Below are 21,527 nucleotides of genomic sequence, written 5' to 3' on the forward strand. Positions count from 1 at the left end.
AGCTATAACTCGCAAGTTCAGGCTCTAAGGATAGATTAGTTACTAAAGATTAGCCTGAGATTCAACATTCAGGGAAGTCTGTATTAGGATTTTGGTTCAGATCCAGTTCTAGAGTTCATAGCATTTTCATTCAGAAAACATGCAACCAAGGAAATTCACTGTTCAAGTGCAGGATAATGGCAGAATGTCTGAAAGGCACAATGCAAACAAGTGAAGTGTTTCTTCGTGGATGTTCTCTTTGTCACAGAGGGAGTGCTGGCTAACCCTTGCACTGCCAAAACACTAGTGCTGTCCATAGCGACTTCTGTTGCTTCTCCACTTGGACCTTCGTTTAATGGGTACCTCGTGTTAGTTACTGATTAGTAACTAATCATGCCTATAAAAAAACTGAACCAAATGATGTTTGCTGCCACCTTGCGTTGAAAATAAGGATGAATGTAAACTTAATTCATGTGCTTGGGGAAGATGCTTGTTTGGCAGCATATTTCTCCACTGACCAGGTGCAAGATAGGGTGCAGCTACAGAAGTGTTCTTGTCTGCCCTGCCTGAGTGCCACACCTCTCACTTGAAAGCACATCTTGGGAGGAGAGGACAACCTCTGACAACTCTGATGAGACTGACAAGAGTGACTGCTAGTGTCCACTTTAAAGGTGTTTTTTGCAATGAGTATAGCTCTCCAAGTAGTCACCAGAGAGAGAGGCAGTCATCTATCTCACTGCCAACCCTTTTCAGCCTCTATTGGCATAAACCCTATTCAAGCTGCTTCTTGAGATGACACCGCAGTATGGGAGGGCAGCAGCTCTGAGTAGGCTAGTTACTTCCATGCTCGTCCTTTTTCAGTCCATCCCATTGTGTTTACTGCACCACACCCACACAACCCAAATGGAGGAAGTGTTTGATGGAGGTATTGTATTAATGAGGGAAGAGAGGCAAATTAAATAGGGGGTGGAATAGGCCTTTATTTTCCAGTTACACCCTATTGTACATCAGCTATTATATAACTGCATTTATGCTCTCTATCCCATCTATTTCAAATAGATCCTTTCCAAATTCTCTCTTTTAAATAATGAGAGATTTATGGACATATTCTCTCTCCCATTAATGTGCATATGTGACTGTTGACTGTGCTAATGGGAATCACATATGGCTCTCAATCAATCTCAGTTAACTCACATGATTAACTCAAAATTAATCATGATTGATCAAGTTTTAATCACACCGTTAAACAGAATAATAATTGAAACATTAAATATTTTGGATATTTTTCTACATTTTCAAATATATTGATTTCAATTGCAATAAAATACAAAGTCTATATGCTCACTTTATATTATCTTTTATTTTAAATATTTGCTCTGTAAAAATATAAACGATATAAAATATAAAAGAAATGATATTTTTTCAGCTCACCCCATACAAGTACCATTGTGCAATCTCTTTATTCTGAAAGTGCAGTTTACAAAGGTAGATTATTTTGTTATGTAACTGCTCTAAAAAACAAAACAATGTTAAACTTTAAAGCCTACACATTCGCTCAGTCCAACTTCTTGTTCAGCCAATTGCTAAGACAAACAAATTTGTTTATGTTTAATGGAAATAATGCTTCCTGCTTCTTATTTACAATGTCATTGGAAAGTGAAAACAAATGTTTGCTTGACACTTTTGTAGCCAGCAGTGCAAAGTATTTACCTGCCAAATATGTTAAACATTTATATGTCCCTTCATGCTTGGCCACCATTCCAGAGGACATGCTTCTATACTGATGATGCTTGTTAAAAATTTATGCATTAATTCAGTTTGTAACTCAGCTCTTTGAGGGAGAAGTGTATGTCTCCTGCTCTGTTTTACCCACATTCTGCCATACATTTTTTGTTATAGAAGTCTCAGATGATGACCCAATACATGATGTTCATTTAAGAACACTCTCACTACAGATTTGACAAAATACAAAGAAGATATCAATATGAGATTTCTTAAGACAGCTACAGCTCTAGACCCAAGGTTTAAGAATCTGAAGTACCTTCTAAAATCTCAGAGGGATGAAGTGTGGAGTGTGCTTTAAGAAGTCTTAACAGAGCAACACTCTGATGCGGAAAGTATAGAACCCAAACCACCAAAAAAGAAAATCAACCTTTTACTGGTGGCATCAGATTCAGATGATACATTGGTATCATGCATTGGTCTGCAATGCTTCAGATGGTTATTGAGCAGAACCCATCATGAGCATGGATGCATGTCATCTGGAATTGTGATCAGAGCACAAAGGGTCATAAGAATCTCTTGGTACATAAAACTGTTGTGATGCCAGCTGTAACAGTGCCATGCAAATGCTTTTTCTCACTTTCAGGTGACATTGTAAACAAGAAGTGGGCAGATGTGAACAAACTTGTTTGGCTGAGCCATTGGCTGAGCAAGAAGTAGGACTGAGTGAGCTTGTAAACTCTTAATGCTTTACATAATTTTGTTTTTGAAAGCAGTTATTTTTGTACATAATTCTACATTTGTAAGTTCAACTTTCATAACAAAGAGATTGTATCACAGTATCTGTATTAGGTGTATGCAAAAATACTATTTCCTTTGCTTTTTACAAATATTTGTAAACAAAAATGATATAAAATGAGCACTACATACTAGGAATGTTAGATAGCAAATAATTGAATAATCATGTAACTGCACCAAAATGTAGCTGTTACATGACTATTCTATAGTCCCTGGGGGTGGGGCCAGCAGCCAGTGTGCTCCTGGCCCCACTCCCGGGAGGTCCCCTGACACACCATGCTTCTGCCTCCCCATGGGCACTGGATCCTGCATCCCACCCCCCTTGCTGTTTCTGATATAGAGGCAGCAAGGGGTGGTGAGTGCATGTTGTCAATAAGATTAACTGATAAGCCTAGGCTTATCGGTTAATCATGTAGTTGACTACACATTAACATCCCTACTACTGTGTTGTAATTGAAATCAATGTATTTGAAAATGTAGAAAACATCCAAAATATTTCAATACATTATATTCTATTATTGCTTAACAGCACAAATTAGTCACAATTAATTTTTAAATCACTTGAGAGCCCCAGAATCATGAAACAGACTAGATCCATTTATCCAGAAGAATATATCATTCAAATTTGCAGCTTGTCTTCAGAACTCAGACCAGACTGCTTTAGGATTAATTCCATTGCTCTATCAGTCCAGAGATGAACAAATTCTCCACGCTTTCTCTTTTCCCTGTCTCTCTAGTGCAGCCTTCTTGCAATTTCTTTGAATTACCGCATTACAGTAATAAATCATTTGGGTTGCTCTAGGGCAATGTTTCTTAAACTTTTTGAGACCACGGAACACCAAACAATAATATTTTTTTATGCAGAACACCTATGAAAATTTTCTTCAAAAAAAATTGTTGTCAGATAAAAAAAAGACTAAAATAAAGAAATAACAAAAACAAAGAAGAGGTCGCGGCACACCTGCAAGTTGTTTACGGAACACCAGTGTTCCACGGAACATAGTTTAAGAAACACTGCTGTAGGGAAATTCCTAGGAGTGGTCTTTGATGACGGGTGATAGGGATTAGGATCACATGCCTGTCTGAATCCTCTTAATGGATTCCACCAGACATTGCATCAGCTTCCTACTTCTCTATCTCACTATTAAGAAAAGACAGGACTATGAAGCACTTTAAAGACTAACAAGATGGTTTATTAGGTGATGAGCTTTCGTGGGCCAGAAGCTTATCACCTAATAAAGCTCATCACCTAATAAACCATCTTGTTAGTCTTTAAAGTGCTGCATAGTCCTGTATTTTGCTTCAGCAAGACCAGACTAACATGGTTACATCTCTATTACTATTTACTATTAAGAGATTGTCAGAAGCTGCTGTGACAGATATGACAAGTTCTTGCCTTATTCCAGAGAGACATCCATAGTATTCAATGAATGGTTCATGTACTATTGTGGGCTGGGTTAACCTCTTGCAGGGGGAGTGGTGGCAGACGTAAGGCCTGGAAGGTCAATGGATTATACTGAACAATCTGCAAGACAAAAATGGGCTTTTGGGACCATACACATGATGTGGATTTCCTGGGGCATATCTAGTGGGAGGTGAATGCAAATTCTTCATCTTTGGTGATGGGAAAAAAATAGCTACTCCTTGAAGGGGTGGGTGTCCTTGTCTGCTGGTTACCTGTTACATGAGGCCAAGATAAAAGGCTCCAGCTGTAGAGAGGAGAAACAAAGCTATTCATGGGGTCACTAGTTTTGAGGTGAGGCTATTTGGAACTGTTCACTAGAAAAAAAACCACTTGGTGTTGGAGCTGGGGAAGATTGTTGATCTCTGATAAGCTTATTAGAATGTGTATAGGTTCTGATACGGGTTTTAATGTGTTTTTTCTGTAATGCTTTCACCTTATGAATGAATGTGGTTGCTTAAAAGGAGCTGTGTGGTAACCTATGACTGCTGGCAATTACAGCTGTCCACAGCCTTTGAAGAGAAAGCAAACCTGACCTGGTTAGGATGCCTGGCTTGCTGGAATATCACAGAGTAAGGAGGAAACTGTTCAGCCTGAAAAAACCCTGGTCAGGAGGGAGAGAGACATACATCTGTGCCCATGAAGGATGACAGCTGCAGAGCTGGGGGAGCCTCAGACTGGCTACCCTGGAGGGTCCATGCAGAGGGGGATACAGATGCGATGGCTCTGAACTGTGATAGCTGCTTAGTTTTCCACCCTCATTTTTTTCTACTCTTCTTCCTCCCCCGGCTCAAGCCTCCCACTTCTCACAGCTCCTGTTATAGCTTTTTTCCACTCTGCACTTCCTTGCTTCTTCCCTGGTGCCCAGCACAGAATGTAAGCTCTCGGGGAGAGGAATTTTGACTTCCTCTGTCCACAATGCAGTGCCCTAGGGGTGCACTGAGTAACAGTATGTGGGCAATAAAATTGCTGCCCCGCTTGAAGCCTGGTTTCTAGTCGGATTCTGGATCGATTTCTCACACTACGGAAGCTTCATTCTCCACCACCCCCTCTCCCAAAGCTGCTGACCTGCACCGACGAGCGGGATGCCCGGGCCTTGTTGAGCGTTCTCCTCCTCTCCCACCGGTGAATGGAATCCTGCACTTCCATGCTCAGCTGCCGAGTTACTGTTATTTTGTCATAGTTCTTGATGTGCACCAAGGCGCCGTAGGTAGTAGTTAAATAATAGGAACCTACAAAAAAGACAAGAAGATCCCAAAACATCATCACATCAGAATCTACCTTACTTTGTCCTCCCCAGCTCCCTGCTCCTATGTTCATTCACCTGTTGTGAATTGTGTGAGCTCTGGGGCACATGGATTGTCTGTGTTGGTTGTACAGTGGGTCCCTGATTGTTGTTTGGTGTGTTTAATTGTGACCGCAACAGAAACAATAAATAATGACCACAAAGCTTTTCATTCCACTCTGGTTCATGTAGCTGGAGGTGCAACACCTGCTATCTCACCTGCTTGTGTCACTTCCTTCACACACTGCTAGGAAGGAGCAGTGACTGTTTGCGGGCTGGCAGGACTGCATGTTTGTAAATGGTATCTTAAGGTTAAACACAGAATTCATGTGAATGAGCAGTCTCCTTTTTTTATGGATAAACCCAAATCCACAACCTTCCCTCAGCCTGTAGGACCATTTGGAGCTGGGACTTCCCTTCTGTTCTGTGTTTGCACAGCACCTAACCCCATGGGTCCTGAGGGGTAGCCAAGGGGTAGCCAAACTAGAGCTTCAGAGGGGTAGCTGGTCTTGGACCATGATTGGGGCTTTGGTGATGTATCTAAAAATAATGTACTTGCAAAAAGCTGTGCAGGAAATAAGTAACTAGAGTGGAATGAATCATTTATAGTTTAGTTTAGTGGCCCAAATGAAAAACTCAAATAATTTCATTTTGGGTCACACAGAACATTTTTTGATCATCTGAATCTTAAAGGGTGTGTCTAGACTACTGAGTTTTGTCGACAAAAGTGGACTTTTGTTGACAAAACTATTCCAGCGTCTACACTACAGAACTCAGCAGTTTTGTCGACGCTGGTATACCTCATTTTATGAGGCATAACACCTTCTGTCGACAGAGTGCTGTCGACAGAAGGTGTTATTGCCTGTAGGGTTGCGTCTAGACTACAGGGTTCTGTCGACAAAGCAGCTTGCTTTGTCGACAGAACTCAATGTGTCTGGACGCTCTTTGTCGACAGAAGTTTTGTCGACAGATACTGTCGACAAAACTTCTGTCGACAAAACGCGGTAGTCTAGACGTACCCTTTATGAAAACAAAAGAAAAAAACTAAAGACGGCAGGTGATCAAAATGGCCACTAGATGGCAATTCAGTAACATACAGATCCTCCCACTCCTGTGTGCTCCTGCTTCCTATGGTTGTTATGAAACTCAGAGGAATCATCTTGGGTGGCCAGACAAATTAAGTACAGAAAAGACTTCAAATAATATTTTCAGAAACACACCAGGCTCTTAGCACAAAGACAAAGCAATTTAATTGTCTCTCTTTCTGAATGGAGACCCCATCTTTGCAGTGAATGTTAGTCCACTTCCCCTTTGGACCATCACAGTGTATTTATAACTCAGATAACTTTGCCAATGGTGTCAGCTGGTTCACACAAATACTCTGGGGGTTGACAATTAGGCATGACCAAAGACATACCAACCAATTAAAGCACTGGCAGAATCTATTACTGAAATGTATTTTTAAATTGGGATCAGTACACTTTCTAACCCCGGGGCCAAGATCTTCAAAATCTCTCTGCCTCCTATGTCCGTATTTAGGTAGCTGAATTAGTGGCTTGATTTTTAGTGTGCTGAGCCCCTACACCTCTAATGGAAGTCAAGGGGAGCTGTTGAGAATTCAGCTTTTTAAAAAATCTGCAGAGATATTTAGAAACCTAACTTTAGATTGCCCCATTTTGAGGCATATGGGGGCAGCTTACGCAATAGCTGCCTGACCCTAGCTAGAGCTCTTTATCTAGTTCACGAAACTGCCATGTATCCCACAGAGAAGTACATTGTCATTTCCAAAGGGAACATGCAACAAGCTCTTTCTCACCCTCTCCCAGCTGCAGAGCAGGGTCCATGAGCTCCATCATGTACTCCACATTCAGAAGCACCTCAGTCAGGTTGCTGCGGGCCAAGACATACATGAGCACTGGGAGGAAATCATCTGCACCATAAGGCTTCCCTGCAACCAAGAAGAATACACCCAGGTATCAGCAGGTTATTCGGAAAAGCAGTGGTTCTGACACAGAAATGCCACTTCCCATTAAATGGCTCCCTCATGGACAATTTCCATTGGGTTACCTCAACTAGACGGTTTATAGCTCAAATATGCCATGAAAGCACACTGAAAACTGCAACATCAAATAATAAAAACCTCATCAATCCCCAACAACAAGCCCCAAGGTTGAAGACTCCTAGTGGTTTCTATTTTATGATTCTTTATCAACTTAAAATAAAAATTTGTGTTGTTATGAAACAACAGAAAGAGACAATTGTGGACTGACACAAAGGCTGCATCCTGCACCCTTAAAGCTCAGTTCATTGTTGTCCAAAAGTGCAGGGTCTGTGGTTTGAGTTGTTCCCATCAACATAGTGGACTACAGTCTTATGTACGCTTTGGGTTCCTGCTCATTCTGTCTGACTGTAGAACCAGGGGTTACACAGAACCTGAGAGAGACCCAGGGGAAAGTGAAAGCAGCATATAGAAGGTGTCTCTTAGGGCTGGAATCCTACTTTTCTGGTCCCTCAGGAGGTGACTATTGTACCATATGTACTAAATTACAATGGATGCCCCAAGGAGGCTGGGAGCCAAAAGGAAGCATTTTTATATTCAGATGTGTTTTGCATTGGGATATGACAACAAAGAGCTTTTCTGTAGTACTGAAAAATCAAACACGTTCTCAGACTTGGTTTTGAGACCAGTGGTGGAGGCAAGAGGTGCCTTCCCCTGGCCTCTTTTAGGTATACATATGGCATCTTTTCAGGTTCACTTTGCAATTGAAAAGTGGCCACTGTTTATTCATTCCACTTGGTTGCCCTTAGTTACAAAACCTGGCTCCACAAGTGTTGGAGATGTAGAATCCTGAGCTACAGAACTGATATGGTTATAACCATGGCATCTTGGAATAAGCGCTCGTCAGAGCTCCTAGGCTAAGCAATGTCAGGCTGAGTAAATATTTGGATGGGACACTTCTGAGGTAAACACACCTTCTACAGAAAGTGATACTAATGGGATTGTGAGTATGGTCTTGTGCTTAATGCATCCATAGAGAAAGAGAGAGAGAGAGAGCTCAGCTGTGAAGCAATCCATATTCAAAATACGTAAATCTCTTTGGGACCTTTTAAGATGAAAGGCGCTATATGTAAACTCTTATTAGTATAAATCAAAATAGGACCCAAGGAGAAGTTCCATTAAATGAACTATGAAGAACCAAAGGTCAACTTCTTATCTAGAAGCTGGTCATCTCAATTTGAACTGGCATGCCTTTTGTTCATAGTATACAGTACATACACGATAAGGTTGGCTTACCAGTTCCGACTTACATACAAATTCAACTTAAGAACAAACCTACAGTCCCTATCTTGTACGTAACCCGGGGACTGCCTGTATATACTTGACATCAAATTCTCCTTTGACAGAGGAAGATATTCTGCTAGAGTTTAAAATAAATGCAAAGCCTAGTTCTTGATAAAAAAAAGTAACTTTAAAATAAACCAGAAACTGTATCTAATGAGCAATGTCAGATGAGTTAAAACAGAGTGCCTGAAGCTGTGACTGTTGTATTCACTTCTGAAGCCATAAGTTAGACTAGTTTGTACAGAGTCAGCACATATGGTAGAAGGAAACTGTAGCACTATTCAGTGAAAGTAGAAATAATACTTGGTGGTGCTTAAATATCCAGTTAACTAAATGATGTTGCAGGTCCCTAGGCAAACCATTAAAGGGCTTCATTGTTTAATTAGTGTCTGGCTGAATGTTTTATTCATACTGTGTTACTAAGCCTTACGTTTCTATGAAAGCTCGAGTTGGCTGACAACACAGGGGCAAACCCTTTATTGTCATAAATTTTAATCTAATATGAATGTGTTAATATGGTTGCTATTAAAGTTTTGTGCAGCTGAAAAAAATATGCAACAGAGACACTGAGCATTGGAAAAACTGCTGGGAGAAGGGTCCTGATTTTGATCTCATGTACTGTATACCAGAATCAATCAGGATTAATGCTGCTGGTGTCAGTGAAGTCACACTGGTGTAAAGACAGTGAGAGGGAGCATACAAGCAAGCCTTCAGGAGCCTACTTAGCTTAATTGTTTCTGCCCCTTCAAATGCTTAAGAGCTGAAGTAACTGATGGACAGAGCTAGACAATCAGGCCTGGAAACTCAAGTTTTCTGGGAAGCTCTAGAAAGATACATTACTGCAGCAGCAGAGCAGCCTTCAACCTATTGCCCCATGTCTCAACTGGAAGGACTACCTGTAGCAGGGAGAGGGTAAATCAGTCCTTATGAGGGTTCTGTGTCCTCTTTGCTAAAGTGCCCAACACGGATACCTGTCTGGAATCTGAACATTTGTCTCCTGGAACCTAGACTCACAACACAAAGTCCTTTCAAAAGGTCACCAAATGCCTCCCTGATGAAGAAGACCTACTAGCCCAGGCTGGACTCGAATCAGGGACACAGAAGTGCAAGTTCCATGTGCACTCCCCTGAGCCAGCTAGAGTTAACTGATGATATTTTCCAGGACTCTTACAGAATCTCTCCATTTCTGTTGTATTGACTAAGCTGTGGTTTACATTTACAACCAGGCTTTGAGTCAATTATTTTTCATTCCTAGCCTCTCATTTCCCTAAGAGGATTTAGCTGCTTTGCTCACCCATCCTTATTATGCACTTCTCAATTTTAAGATGTGATAGAAATATTATTTGAGAAAGACTTCTGTCATTCCAGCTGTTTGCATGACTTAATTATTAGACTCTCTTAATTTTTTTTATTATTAATGCCGTCAAACCAGGGAGGTTTGTGGTGTATGCTCACAATTTACATAAAATAGTTGACTTGATTTCCGTCTCCCTCTAGGACAGGGATGGGGAACCTAAGGCCTGGGGGCCAGATGCAGCCCCTGGCTTGTCTGGATCTGGCTCCTGAGACTTGGGGCTCCCCCCGCAGCATTGTGGAGTCCACACTGGCACTCCAGCCCCCCACCTTCTTACCATGGGGGTTGGAACATACAAAATCTACTAGCCTGGCCCCGCCTAGGCTCCAGTGTGTGAAGGGAATCTAGGGAGTGTCTCTCTCCTTCTCCGTCAGGGGCCATACCAGCGAGGGGCTGTTTTTTCTTTTTTCCTTCTCACTTGTGTGCAGCCACCAAATGATTGTTCTGTGGGTCAGCAGCCCCTGACCCACAAAAGGTTCCCCACCTCTGCTCTAGGAATACAGGCCCTGATTTCTGAGCCTCCACAGCCACATCTGAAGTTAGTTGGAGCTGTAAGCACTTGCTGTCAGGAAACATTGTCTATGGGTTATGGTACTGACATTGACCCACAGGTTCAAGTACTTGCTTTTGCCACAAAATGCTGAGAGGGGCTCAGCTACTAAATGGGGGGCATAGAAGTACTTATCAAAACACCATTGAAAATTGGGACAGTGATTTTTTCCCCCATCGTACTACTGACTGAGTACTTGATCCAGACATTTCTCAGCACCTGAGGATGCGCTGAGAAGCCCCATCTCCCAGCAATATTGCTTAGCACCTTGCAGAATCAAGCTCTTCTTGCTCCGATTTAAATGGAGTTGAGGCAGCTTGTGTCAGTGCTCATTTGATCCTTTCCCTGTAAGAATCTGATCAGAACCCTGCAGATGTTTGAAGAACATCAGGTCCATGCTTGTCTACTGTAACTTGATTACCCAGCCTTACTGAAAACATCCATGTTTGGTTCGTGTCTTTCACAGAAAAGCTCTTTAACAGCTAGCAGAATTATATCCTGCGGTTACTGTCCCCACTCCCCACCCCAACTGCAATCGCCGTGACATTGGGCAATGGGCTTGTGAGTTCAAGGTGGCATCATCCACTCCAAATCACACTTATTTGCTTTTTTCCAGTGTCAGGAAACAGTTGTTTCATAAACATCCGTAAGAGGCTTAAAATAAGCCTACTCCTCTGCCACATACCCACCCTGTTACACTAAAGGCAAAAAGGCAAAGTGTTTGCAGTATCAGCTGCTGGCTGCTCTGCAGTGCTTGAATGGAATTGGTATTAATTAAATGCATGGTTTAACGCCATTGGGATGCTGCCCAAGTTTGCATAAATAAATCAGGGCTCTGCACTAACACATTCAGCTAGACACTTCTCCAGTGGCTCTTCTGTCCAGCAGGCCTGATAATTATCATATTAAGCTTGGAAGGATTCAATGTCAGTAAACATTGATTTGATTGTACACAATATTTCCATCAATAACAACTGTGATCTACAGAGAGGAAAAGAAAGAAAAAAGTTGCTTGAGAACTAAGAGTTTGAGTTTATTACTTTGTATCTTTTGGTATGTAATGTTGACAATTTGTGTTTTAATGGTTATAAACTTTAACTTTTTGAATTTCAACATCTTCTGTCAAGAAATAATTACGGTTTGACCTTCCCATAATTTCATGCCACTGTGTAAAACTAAATAGATAAAAATTTTAAAAAGTCTTAAAAATTAACAAGTGATATTATCCAGAAGGATAAAAATCAAATTCTGTCAAGCCTAATCATAATATAGTAATAATGCTTTGTACCTTTATTGCATTATGCGAGCCACACAGACATGCAGCCATTGCTTTTGAGGCATTTTGTAAACATGCATGCATGAAGTCTCACAAAAAGTTCTCCGAGGAATAAGGTGTAGAGCAGAGTCCACTGGGCAGGAGGATTGGAGAATGAGTTCACCTCACTTTGACCCTGCAGCAGAGGCGCCTGACCCATGGGCTGGGTTGTGACCCCCCTACCAGATGGAGATTAGGGTTGTGGTACCAGGGTGATCAATGCCTTTTTCGTGGGGCAAGGAGGAGGAGTCAGAAAAGGATGACAGAGGCCATCGACCCCATGAATGTGGACCCTGAGCAAGTTGCAAAAAAGACATAGTGCAGTTGGTGGGTCCCCCTTACTAAAATACTTGGAAACCACTGCCTTAATTTGCAGGTCAGAGGAGTCCGTTCATATTGGCACTTTGACCCAAATGCAGCAATTGTACCATGTAAAATAAATAGAAATGGAGAGGTAGCCGAGTTAGTCTGATCTTGCTAAAACAAAAGGAAAAACTATGTAGCACTTTAAAGACTAACAAAATGGTTTAATAGGTGATGAGTTCTTATGGGCCAGACCCACTTCCTCAGATGATACTCTCCAGTTCATCATTAATAGTAACCTTCATATAACATCTTCTGCAAGGCCTTTGTCTGCTACAAGGCAAAATTACTATACAGACAGTGTTCCCTATAAACAATGCGCTTATGGAGCCACTCAGGAAACACTGAAATGCCACCCAGCTAGTTAGCACAGCTAGATTTTGTTTCTATTGGTGCACATGACTTGGTGCATATAAAACTGTATTCTGTACATGGATGGAAAAAATTAGAGGGAACATTGGTACACACCCGATCACACCGCCTTCCTTGAATTCCTCCATTGGCTTCCCCATTTTTAATACATCAAGGTCAAGCTGCTTGTTTTCATTTTCCACGTCTTTGGTAATTCTGCCCCTCTTTACTCGTCTGCTCTTGTCTCTTATCACATCCTCCCTACCTCCTCCACTCCACCTACATGACTTCTCCGGCCATTTGTCAGCCTTCTGAGCAAGCATTTTTGTACTTTTTACTCTGACCTTCATGCACAGAACTGATCATCAGCCCACTGCCCTCTCCTCTTTAAGATACATCTCTGCTACAATGCCGGCAAGAAACCAGTTGGTTAAGTATGGCTAGGTCTATTTGTGTCGAACAAATTGTATATCTATCTATGTGCATATACAATTGTATTCTTTTGCCTTCCCCTGCCTGCATCTCCCACTGGTAAAAACAGCTTGCAAGCTTTTCAGGGTAGGAACCATGGAGAGCCCCATGTCTTCATATATGTGTATACAGTGCTCAGTGCAGCAGTGTGGCTGTCCTAACTGAGGCCTTTGGGTTTTACTGCATTATAAATATTATATTTCATTGTGGCAGCTCTGGGAGGCTTCAGCCACATCTGGCTGCCATTGTCCTAGAACCTGTACAAGCATTGAGTAGATGATGGACCTTCGCTGAAAGACCTTAGAATCCGGAAATACTAATCATGCGTTTGTAACATTACCATGCAGAAAAAGGCTCCGAGAAGCAGATTTTGGCATCTAATGCAATCCTGCTCTTCACGCTTTGCTGAGGCCATGTATCTGGCACTTACTTTGCATGGTTATATTTTAAAAATAGTAAATCAAGCAATGTCACAATCTAATGGATAATGGAAAATCTCACTCACAGGGGGCGAGCCAATAGTGGCTGGGGAAAGGCTCTTCATGTTAACAAAGGCACCAGCTCTCATTGTGTAGGGAATTTAAGCAGAATGGGATGTCAGCTTCATTCCAGAAAACACAACAAAGATCCAAGAGCTGTAAAGAGGAGGCTGAAGCTCAGATCAGTCACCATGTGGCTGTACCTGGATGTAGGAAGTAAATAGCAATTCCAGCCCCCTGATGAGGGAGACTACAAATTGGTTAAGTCTCCTCTAGCATATTCAGACCCGCCCTCACCCCTTGCCTCCTTCTGGTGCAGCTGGGCACAGAAAAAGAGCTGGATAATGTTCACATCACATGTGCCCTGTGTGTTTGGAAGAAACTAGCAACTTCCCCATTCTGTTTTACCCTGTGTCATTCTTCCAGCACAAATCTTTTCCCCTAACAAAACATGAAGGACCTGATCTGCTGGAAGATCAGAATCAGGCCTTAAATGCTTCAAACTCTTCTCAGCACAATTATGAAATTTAATACAGATCTGGGGTGCTGGTGAGGCAGAAACAAGTGAGGTACTATGGTACAAAGATGTGACAGTCCTTTGCTATGAGGAACTGGTGAAACCACAACTAGAGCCCTGTGATCAGTTTCAGGTGCCTGAAAGATGTTGATATGTAGGCAGGATGTGAGGGAAGAACAAAGATTAAAGTGCTACAGAAATTCATACATAGAGAAATATTGGAAGGTGTAATAGATTAATCAGATGATGACCATGGAGTCTACAAGTACATGAAGGCTGAAAATGCCAGAGCTGGGGAAAGCAATCATGTAAGGCAGTCCAAGGAATAAAGGAACAATTTTCTAACAGTTTGGTCTATTCATATAGACCTTGAGGGGAAGTGGTTGATGCTTCCTCATTTGAGTCACCTAAAATTGACTGAACAAAACACTGGATCATATATTTCAAGGAACAAGTCTGTATTGTCTGTGGGGATGAATGAGGTGAATTAAATAGGCCTCATCGGTAGCATTTTGTGCTTTGTACAAATAGTATGACTCTCATGTACTATGCTTCTAGGATGAAAAAAGAGTGTAGTAAAGGTAAATCCAATTTTTCAATTGAAGGGTTGTTTTATTTAAATCAGATTTGTTTACTTTGTTATTTAAATGACAGTAAGTTTTTAATTGTTAAAAATAAACGTATTTTGAATATGAAATTTGGATTTAATTATGGCGAGGGGAGAGATGTGGAGAATCAAGGAAGAAACCCGGGGGGAGAATTGGCCTTGAGATTTTCTTGTGAATAGAAAAGTGTGGCAGGAGGCTGGGGTGTGGAGACAGAGCAGCCACCAGTGAGGGACAGGCTCTGGTGGGAAGGCTTGACAAAATAGCAGGATGTGAATTTATAAGGAGAGAGCCCTGGGAGGCATCCAGGGCTGGTGGGCTGAGGTATGGGAAGAGGTGGACCACCAGAAGACCAGAGTGTCCATTGGCAAGGAGTGCCAGAGAACCGGGGGAGAACTTGTACAGTATGCCAGGCTACAAGGAGTTGCTTCAGCAGAAAGGCTTGCCCCTTCACAGGGTGATATGGTTGAAGAAATAGGCAAGGAAGATGGATCTTGTCTTCCACTATTTTCAAACCAGAACAAGAAATAGTGATCGGGTCTATAGCTTCCTTGTTTTGAAGTCTAGGAAGCTACTAATTTTTCACCAGATGATTATCTATTCCCTTGTGTTTAAATTCTAAACATAGCAAGTAGGATTTGGGGCAATTAAACTGCAGAAAACTTAGCATGCATTTTTATTATGTAAATTCAACTTCTGACATCAGGTTAAAGTTCTCTGTCAAGTCTGCATGCATGTCGGCTGAGCAACATTTTTCACCAGGACATATCCCTATATTTCACCTCACACTTTTGTTTTCCTTGCTTTAAGCAATGAGAATTCTGGAAACTCTCTGTGGTTCTGCTCTGTGGTTATAACTTGAGGAATGATTAGGAAACTGCCCTGGGTGGTTATTGATTTTTATGAAAGTATAAGGAGAGTGCCAGGTGCCCCGGAGGGAATGAACAGAACAAGTAATCATCAACTGATCCATTCTCCGTTGCTCATTCCCAGCTTCTGACAAACAGTTGGATAGGAACACTATCCTTGTCCATCCTGGCTAATAGCCATTGATGGACCTATCCTCCATGAATTTATCGAGCTCTTTTTTGAACCTGTTAAAGTCCTGGGCTTAACAACATCCTCTGGCAAGGAGTTCCACAGGTTGATTGTGCGTTGTATGAAGAAATACTTCCTTTTGCTTGTTTTAAACCTTCTACCTATTAATTTAATTTGGTGACCCCATGTGCTATGTAGAGTAAATAGCACTTCCTTATCTACTTTGTCTATGCCAGTCATGATTTTATAGATCTCAATCATATCCTCCTTTAGTTTTCTCTTTTCCAAACTGAAAAGTCCTAGTCTTATTAATCTCTCCTCATATGGAAGCTGTTTCCATCGGCCTAATAATTTTTGTTGCCTTTTTCTGAACCTTTTCCAATCCCAATATATCTTTTTTGAGATAAGGCAACCACATTTGCACGCATTATTCAATACTATGGATTTATATAGAGGCAATATGATATTTTCTGTCTTATTATCTATCCCTTTCTTAATGATTTCCAACATTCTGTTCACTGTTTTGAATTAAGGGCACGAATGTTGAAAGCATAATGAAACTTCAAAGTCAGGCTGGACTGACTTATGAATACAGTGAAATCTTATCTTAAGAAACTGGAGTTCACCATGGTGAAAACAGAGTTGCATACACTAGCCTCCTACCTTAAGCCTATGCTTTCCTCTCTTACCATATAGGGATTCTGTCCTGGTTTTGACTCCAGCTCTGTGAAATGATCATAATCCTCACAAAAATACTCTGACTTTGGGGTTTAGATAGAGGTGAACTTTAGCTACCAGACCTGGTTATGAACTTCCCCAGACTTCACAGTTGTTTGGATTAAAAATTCTGGTTCAAATTCATTACAGGGGTGATCCCCACTGCAAAGTCTAGAGAGAGATAACATGTTCCTCTCTGGGCTTATTTCCAGTTTTAATGGAAACTCGAAACCTTTGTGACAATTATGTTTTATCTTGAAATATTAGGTGGATTCTCTGAGCTAAATTATCCCTGAATTGGCACAAAAGAAATGCAGCCAACTGGGAAACCACACCAAGTAGTGTAATTAATTACTATTACTCTGCAGTTACCATTCTTGACATAGCTTTACTTTTGTCTTTTTGGCATAGGGAATGGTTTGGCCTTGGGACTTCACGTGCTCTGCAGTTGGAAGAGATGGGAACTTATTGATTCAGTGATGAGCAAAAGGAGTTTAATGAAGTACAGATAATTATAAAGAAGGTTGACCACAGAGCGTACTCTTCCTTTATGAAGAAAACTGCCTGACTTGAAGCTGGCCTAAAGAATGAGAGGGATTGGATTCCTCTTTTCTGGGTGGTCAGGAAGGATAAAGAAAATCCCCAGCACAGTTAAATCTGACTCTGAACAAGCTAAAACACATAGTTAAATTTGTCAGAAAACATTTTGTATTGCTATTAGGACAATCAAAATGAAATATATTGTTTCAAGTTGGTTTGACCCGAATTGGTATATTTTGTTTTGCTGAGCTAACCCCTAAATGGTCAGTTTAGAATCATTTCTATAAAACATTAAGCTGCCTTTCCCAATCATCTTATGGAAGTCGTAGTTTAGACCCCAACTCACTTCTATGGATTATATCTGTTATAATGCAATGTGGAGTTCCCTCTGAACTACTGCATGTCATATCATAGGAGCCAGATGTATCTGGGTGCATCATATGAGATATAGTCCCACCAGAAACCTGGCCCATGGGGTGTACAGGCAGTCCCCAGGTTACGTACAAGATAGGGACTGTAGGTTTGTTCTTAAGTTGAATTTGTATGTAAGTCGGAACTGGCGTCCAGATTCAGCCGCTGCAGAAACTGACCAGCGGCTGACTACAGGAACCCTAAGGCAGAGTTGCTCTGCTATGGGCTTCCTGGAATCAGCCGCTGCTCTGTTTCAACAGCGGCTGAATCTGGATGCCTGGGACAGAGCAGCTGGGGCGCTGCTGGGTAGGTACCCGCAGCGCCGCACTTCAGCGCTGCGGGGACCAACCCGGCAGCACCCCAGCAGCTCTACCCCAGGTGTCCCCAAGTCAGCCGCTGCTGAAACTGATCAGCGGATGATTACAGGAAGCCCGGGGCAGAGTTGCTCTGCCCCGGGCTTCCTGTAGTCAGCCTCTGGTCAGTTTCAGCAGTGGCTGACTTGGGGACGCCTGGGGCAGAGCAGCTGGGGTGCTGCCGGGTTGGTCCAGTAGCGCCCCTCCTCGACGCTACTGGACCAACCCAGCAGCACCCCAGCTGCTCTGCCCCAGGCGTCGGCGAGAAAAGCCTGGTCTGCTGGGGGGGGGGGCGCACTAGCTGCGCCCCCCCCCAGCAGACTAGGGAGACGCGGGCAGTGGGACCGCCGAGACGTGCTGTGGTCCCGCTGTCCGCGTCCTCTGCGGCTTTGCTTCGTGTCTCCTTGGTCTGCTGGGGGGCGTCCCCCCCAGCAGACCAGGGAGGCACGGAGCAAAGCCGTGGAGGACGCGGGCAGCGGGACCACAGCACGTCTCGGCGGTCCCACCGCCCGCGTCCTCCGGGGCGAGAAAAGCCCCGTTCATAATGCGGATCTGACATAAGTCAGATCCGCGTAAGTCGGGGACTGCCTGTATAGGGCAAGCCTGTGGGCAGTGGTGAGCAAAGGGGCTACTTAGGTAGCAGCGGAGACTAGAGCCTAGACCCTTTAAATTGCTGCTAGAGTGCCATGCAGCATGCTTCAGGAGGCTCTGAGGGCCACTGGGGGAGGGGCTGCATGGCAGGCTGGCTGCCCCAGTCCCTTCTGCCCCTATTGCCCATGGCCCCGCCCCTTCTGAGATCATGGAGCCTGCCCCCCTCCCCCCACACCTTGCCCAGGGACCGGGCAATTCTGTCGGACTGTCTGGTATGGGGCCGTCAGTCATTGAAACAATAGTTCCCATGAGGCAGCGAGCTGAACTGGGAAACAGCATAAACATTTTGTTGAACTGATTTGAAATTCCAGTTCAACAAATCAAAACACTTGGAAATTTCTGAAACACTTCAATTTCAGGAATGCCAAAATGTTTTGTTTTAAGATTTTTAGTCAAAACAAAACACAACATTTCAACACTTTCGAATAAAATATTTTCAAAATTCCCATTCCATGACAAATTGTGAGTTTTTGACCTTCGAGGCAAAAACAAATGTTGAAATATCAGAATGGCCTGGGGGACAGAAATTTAGAATTTTTTGCAGCTTGCGTTATAATTTAGAAGCAATGCACAAGAATCTCATGGAAATTATGCCAGAGATGCAGCTCTGAGGGTTAACACTTTGGTCAGTCAAAATTCAAAATGTGGTTTTACAACGAATATGATAATGAATTTTCTTAACATACAATGCTGTATATTACATCCCAATGTGTCCAAACATATTTCATTACAGTTAAAGTCTATCTTGATCGGACAGATACACTAGAGAAATATAGTAATGGTTTTCTAAGCCTAGTGAAGCATCAAGAAATAGTAAAAAAGAATATTAACACTTTTCACCCACACAAATGCCTGATCCTCCTCTGTACATTTCAGTCAGGATTTTGGGAAGACCAAACCCAAGAAGTTTTCCCCAGAGAACTCTTCTCTGGTTTTACACTTAGTTGAGTGCATTGTGGGACAGGATTTTGGGAGTTTAGGAAGGGCTATGTAAACCCTTGTGATGATTTAGGAAATCTATCTGGACAACTTATGAATTCTGGTTGCTATTATGATTTATTATGCAGTTGTTATTATGAAAAAAGCTGTATCATTAATTTCTCTCTGTTTCTGTGTATCCACCATTGCCAACAAAACTTTCAACATGTACCTCCCAGACCAAGGACAATGGTGGGCCGCTAGTACACAACAATCATCTCTTCAGACAAAGTTCTTTGGGACATTGGGTTTGCTTTTGCTGGGAGAAAAGGCGTGGGGAAGTGGAGAGTGTGAATTTCCCATGCAGGATAATGAAACTGAGGTGACTAAACAGGAGGTCATAAAAGGACTTGGTGGGGTGGGAAGGAAAGACTCACAGGAAGTTTGGCCAGGAGAGAGGAAGGGGACAGATCAGCCAACATCAGAGCAGGCAAGCTGTGGGGAGAAGGCTCCATTATTTCAGAATCGAAACCATGCAGTGCAACAGAAGAACTCTCGATGGCACTGAAGGACGCTGATCCCAGCCCACGGAATGGTCTGGAATGATGAGGAAACTGAGGCATGAAAATGTATGCATGGTTTATATTTTCATGCAAAGCTCTGTACTTCTTGATCTAGTAAAGAGAGAGCAATAGGGGAAGTCTGAGAGGTCAGCACTGCTTCCAGGGACTGGATAGTAGGCCACATAGAAGATCTGTACCCCAATACCGTGCCAAGATGCCTTAAGATTGCCAGTGTCCTAGCTCCATTCAGATTCCAGAGGCTTAAAATACATGGAATCCAAGAGCTGGAAACCCTTACAGCAGTCTCCTGAGGGCCAGGAGAAGGCTCTCAACTGGACCTCTGACACTTGTGCAGAGCAGAAATGATGATCAATGAAGCGTATAGTCTTGGACCTGAAGAGATGATTGTTAGATGATTGGACCTGAAGAGATGATTGTTGTGAACTAGTGGCCCACCATTGGTGAAAGTTTTGTCGGCAATGGTGGATTCACAGAAAGAGAGAGAAATTCATGGGGTACATCTTATAACATTTTCTATCTGAGCATCTTAGAGTATTTTATAACCATTAAATCTGAACATACCTCTATGAAGGAAAAATGGTAAACATAGTAGCCACCAAGTTAACTTCCAAATCAAAATCTGTCCATGTAAACTGCAACAAAACCCTTAATTCCTTGGGTATCAAAGCCATGAAAAAAGCAAAGCAGAGATGAAGTGGACAGAGAGCAAATGTTTCAATATATTTCTACTATACCTGGGTTTCCCTGAGCCATGGAGTCATAGATGAGTTTACAGGATTTCAGCAGGATGCTAATCTTCTTCTCTGGGGAGTATGCCTTGTTCATGAGTGTAAACTTGTGAAGGATTTTTTCTAGCACGACAGTTTCAGGCACACTGGTGGTGACACCCAGGTCTGTTGTGGTTGTGTTCTGTACGACCAACTGATTCTCCTTCAGCATCTGTAAGGATCCATCTTTGTTGTGGATTTCCTTTAAGTAGGAATCGATGGCATCTTTTAAAGGTTTCAGGACACATTTGTGCAAAGCTGATTCAACAATCACTTCTGCATAGGAAAGGGGCAGGGGAATAAGAAAACATGAGATCCATGAAAAAAAATTAACTTAATAGCACAGCTTCAACCCTAAACCAACCTAGTGCAACCTTCAAAAACCTGGGCCACATCAGCAGCAAAGGTATTTAAAAGATATTGTCAGTTACAAATTTAAAAGGTATTATTGGCTGCAAATAAATGCAGTTGCTAAAATAGTGTTGTTTTCATCAGGTTGGCATTCAGTAGGTGTGCTACAGGCAATTAACACACCAAAGGGGCAGAAGCTGGTGGGGGAGGTATAACCATACCCCATGGGCAGGATTTGAACCAGAAAATAATATCTACCAGTTGAGCAAAAGGAGTAACTTCATTAACTAGCAGCAATAGTGTGACACACATTTTATCAGACAACCCACTGAAGGGAGGTGGAAAGTAAAGCAGATTTCCACTTGCCCACACTACTTTTGGTTGCTTTTTCTTACTCTGCTTTTCTGCACCCTTTCAGTGTAGGTTATGCTAATTTACTGATATGCATCATCTGAAGAAGTGGGTTTTGCCCATGAAAGCTCATGATACCTTCTACATGTTTTGTTAGTCTTTAAGGTGCAACTAGACTATTTGTTGTTTTTTAAGTTTTTCCAGTTGCAGACTAACTTGGCTACCCCTCTGAAGCGTACTGATATGCAGTAA

General features: G+C 42.3%; 1 protein-coding gene across 3 annotated transcripts in view; it reads right to left on the reverse strand.

Moving 5' to 3' along the window:
• RIN3 (Ras and Rab interactor 3) overlaps positions 1-21,527 on the reverse strand; it is a 101,304-nt gene that overhangs the window by 2,009 nt on the left and 77,768 nt on the right. For 2 of the 3 annotated variants that reach the window (XM_025189929.3, XM_075926687.2), the window contains 3 exons: positions 20,541-20,849; positions 7,063-7,194; positions 5,030-5,193 (listed from right to left, as the gene is read on the reverse strand). In XM_025189929.3, coding sequence (XP_025045714.2) covers positions 5,030-5,193; positions 7,063-7,194; positions 20,541-20,849 — 605 coding nt within the window. Of the gene's footprint in view, positions 1-7; positions 4,025-5,029; positions 5,194-7,062; positions 7,195-20,540; positions 20,850-21,527 lie in introns of those variants that run through there. The other variant, XM_075926686.2, reaches the window with a different exon arrangement.

This window comes from Pelodiscus sinensis, chromosome 5 (assembly GCF_052426305.1).
Source record: "Pelodiscus sinensis isolate ZL-2025 chromosome 5, ASM5242630v1, whole genome shotgun sequence".
NCBI lineage: Eukaryota > Metazoa > Chordata > Testudines > Trionychidae > Pelodiscus > Pelodiscus sinensis.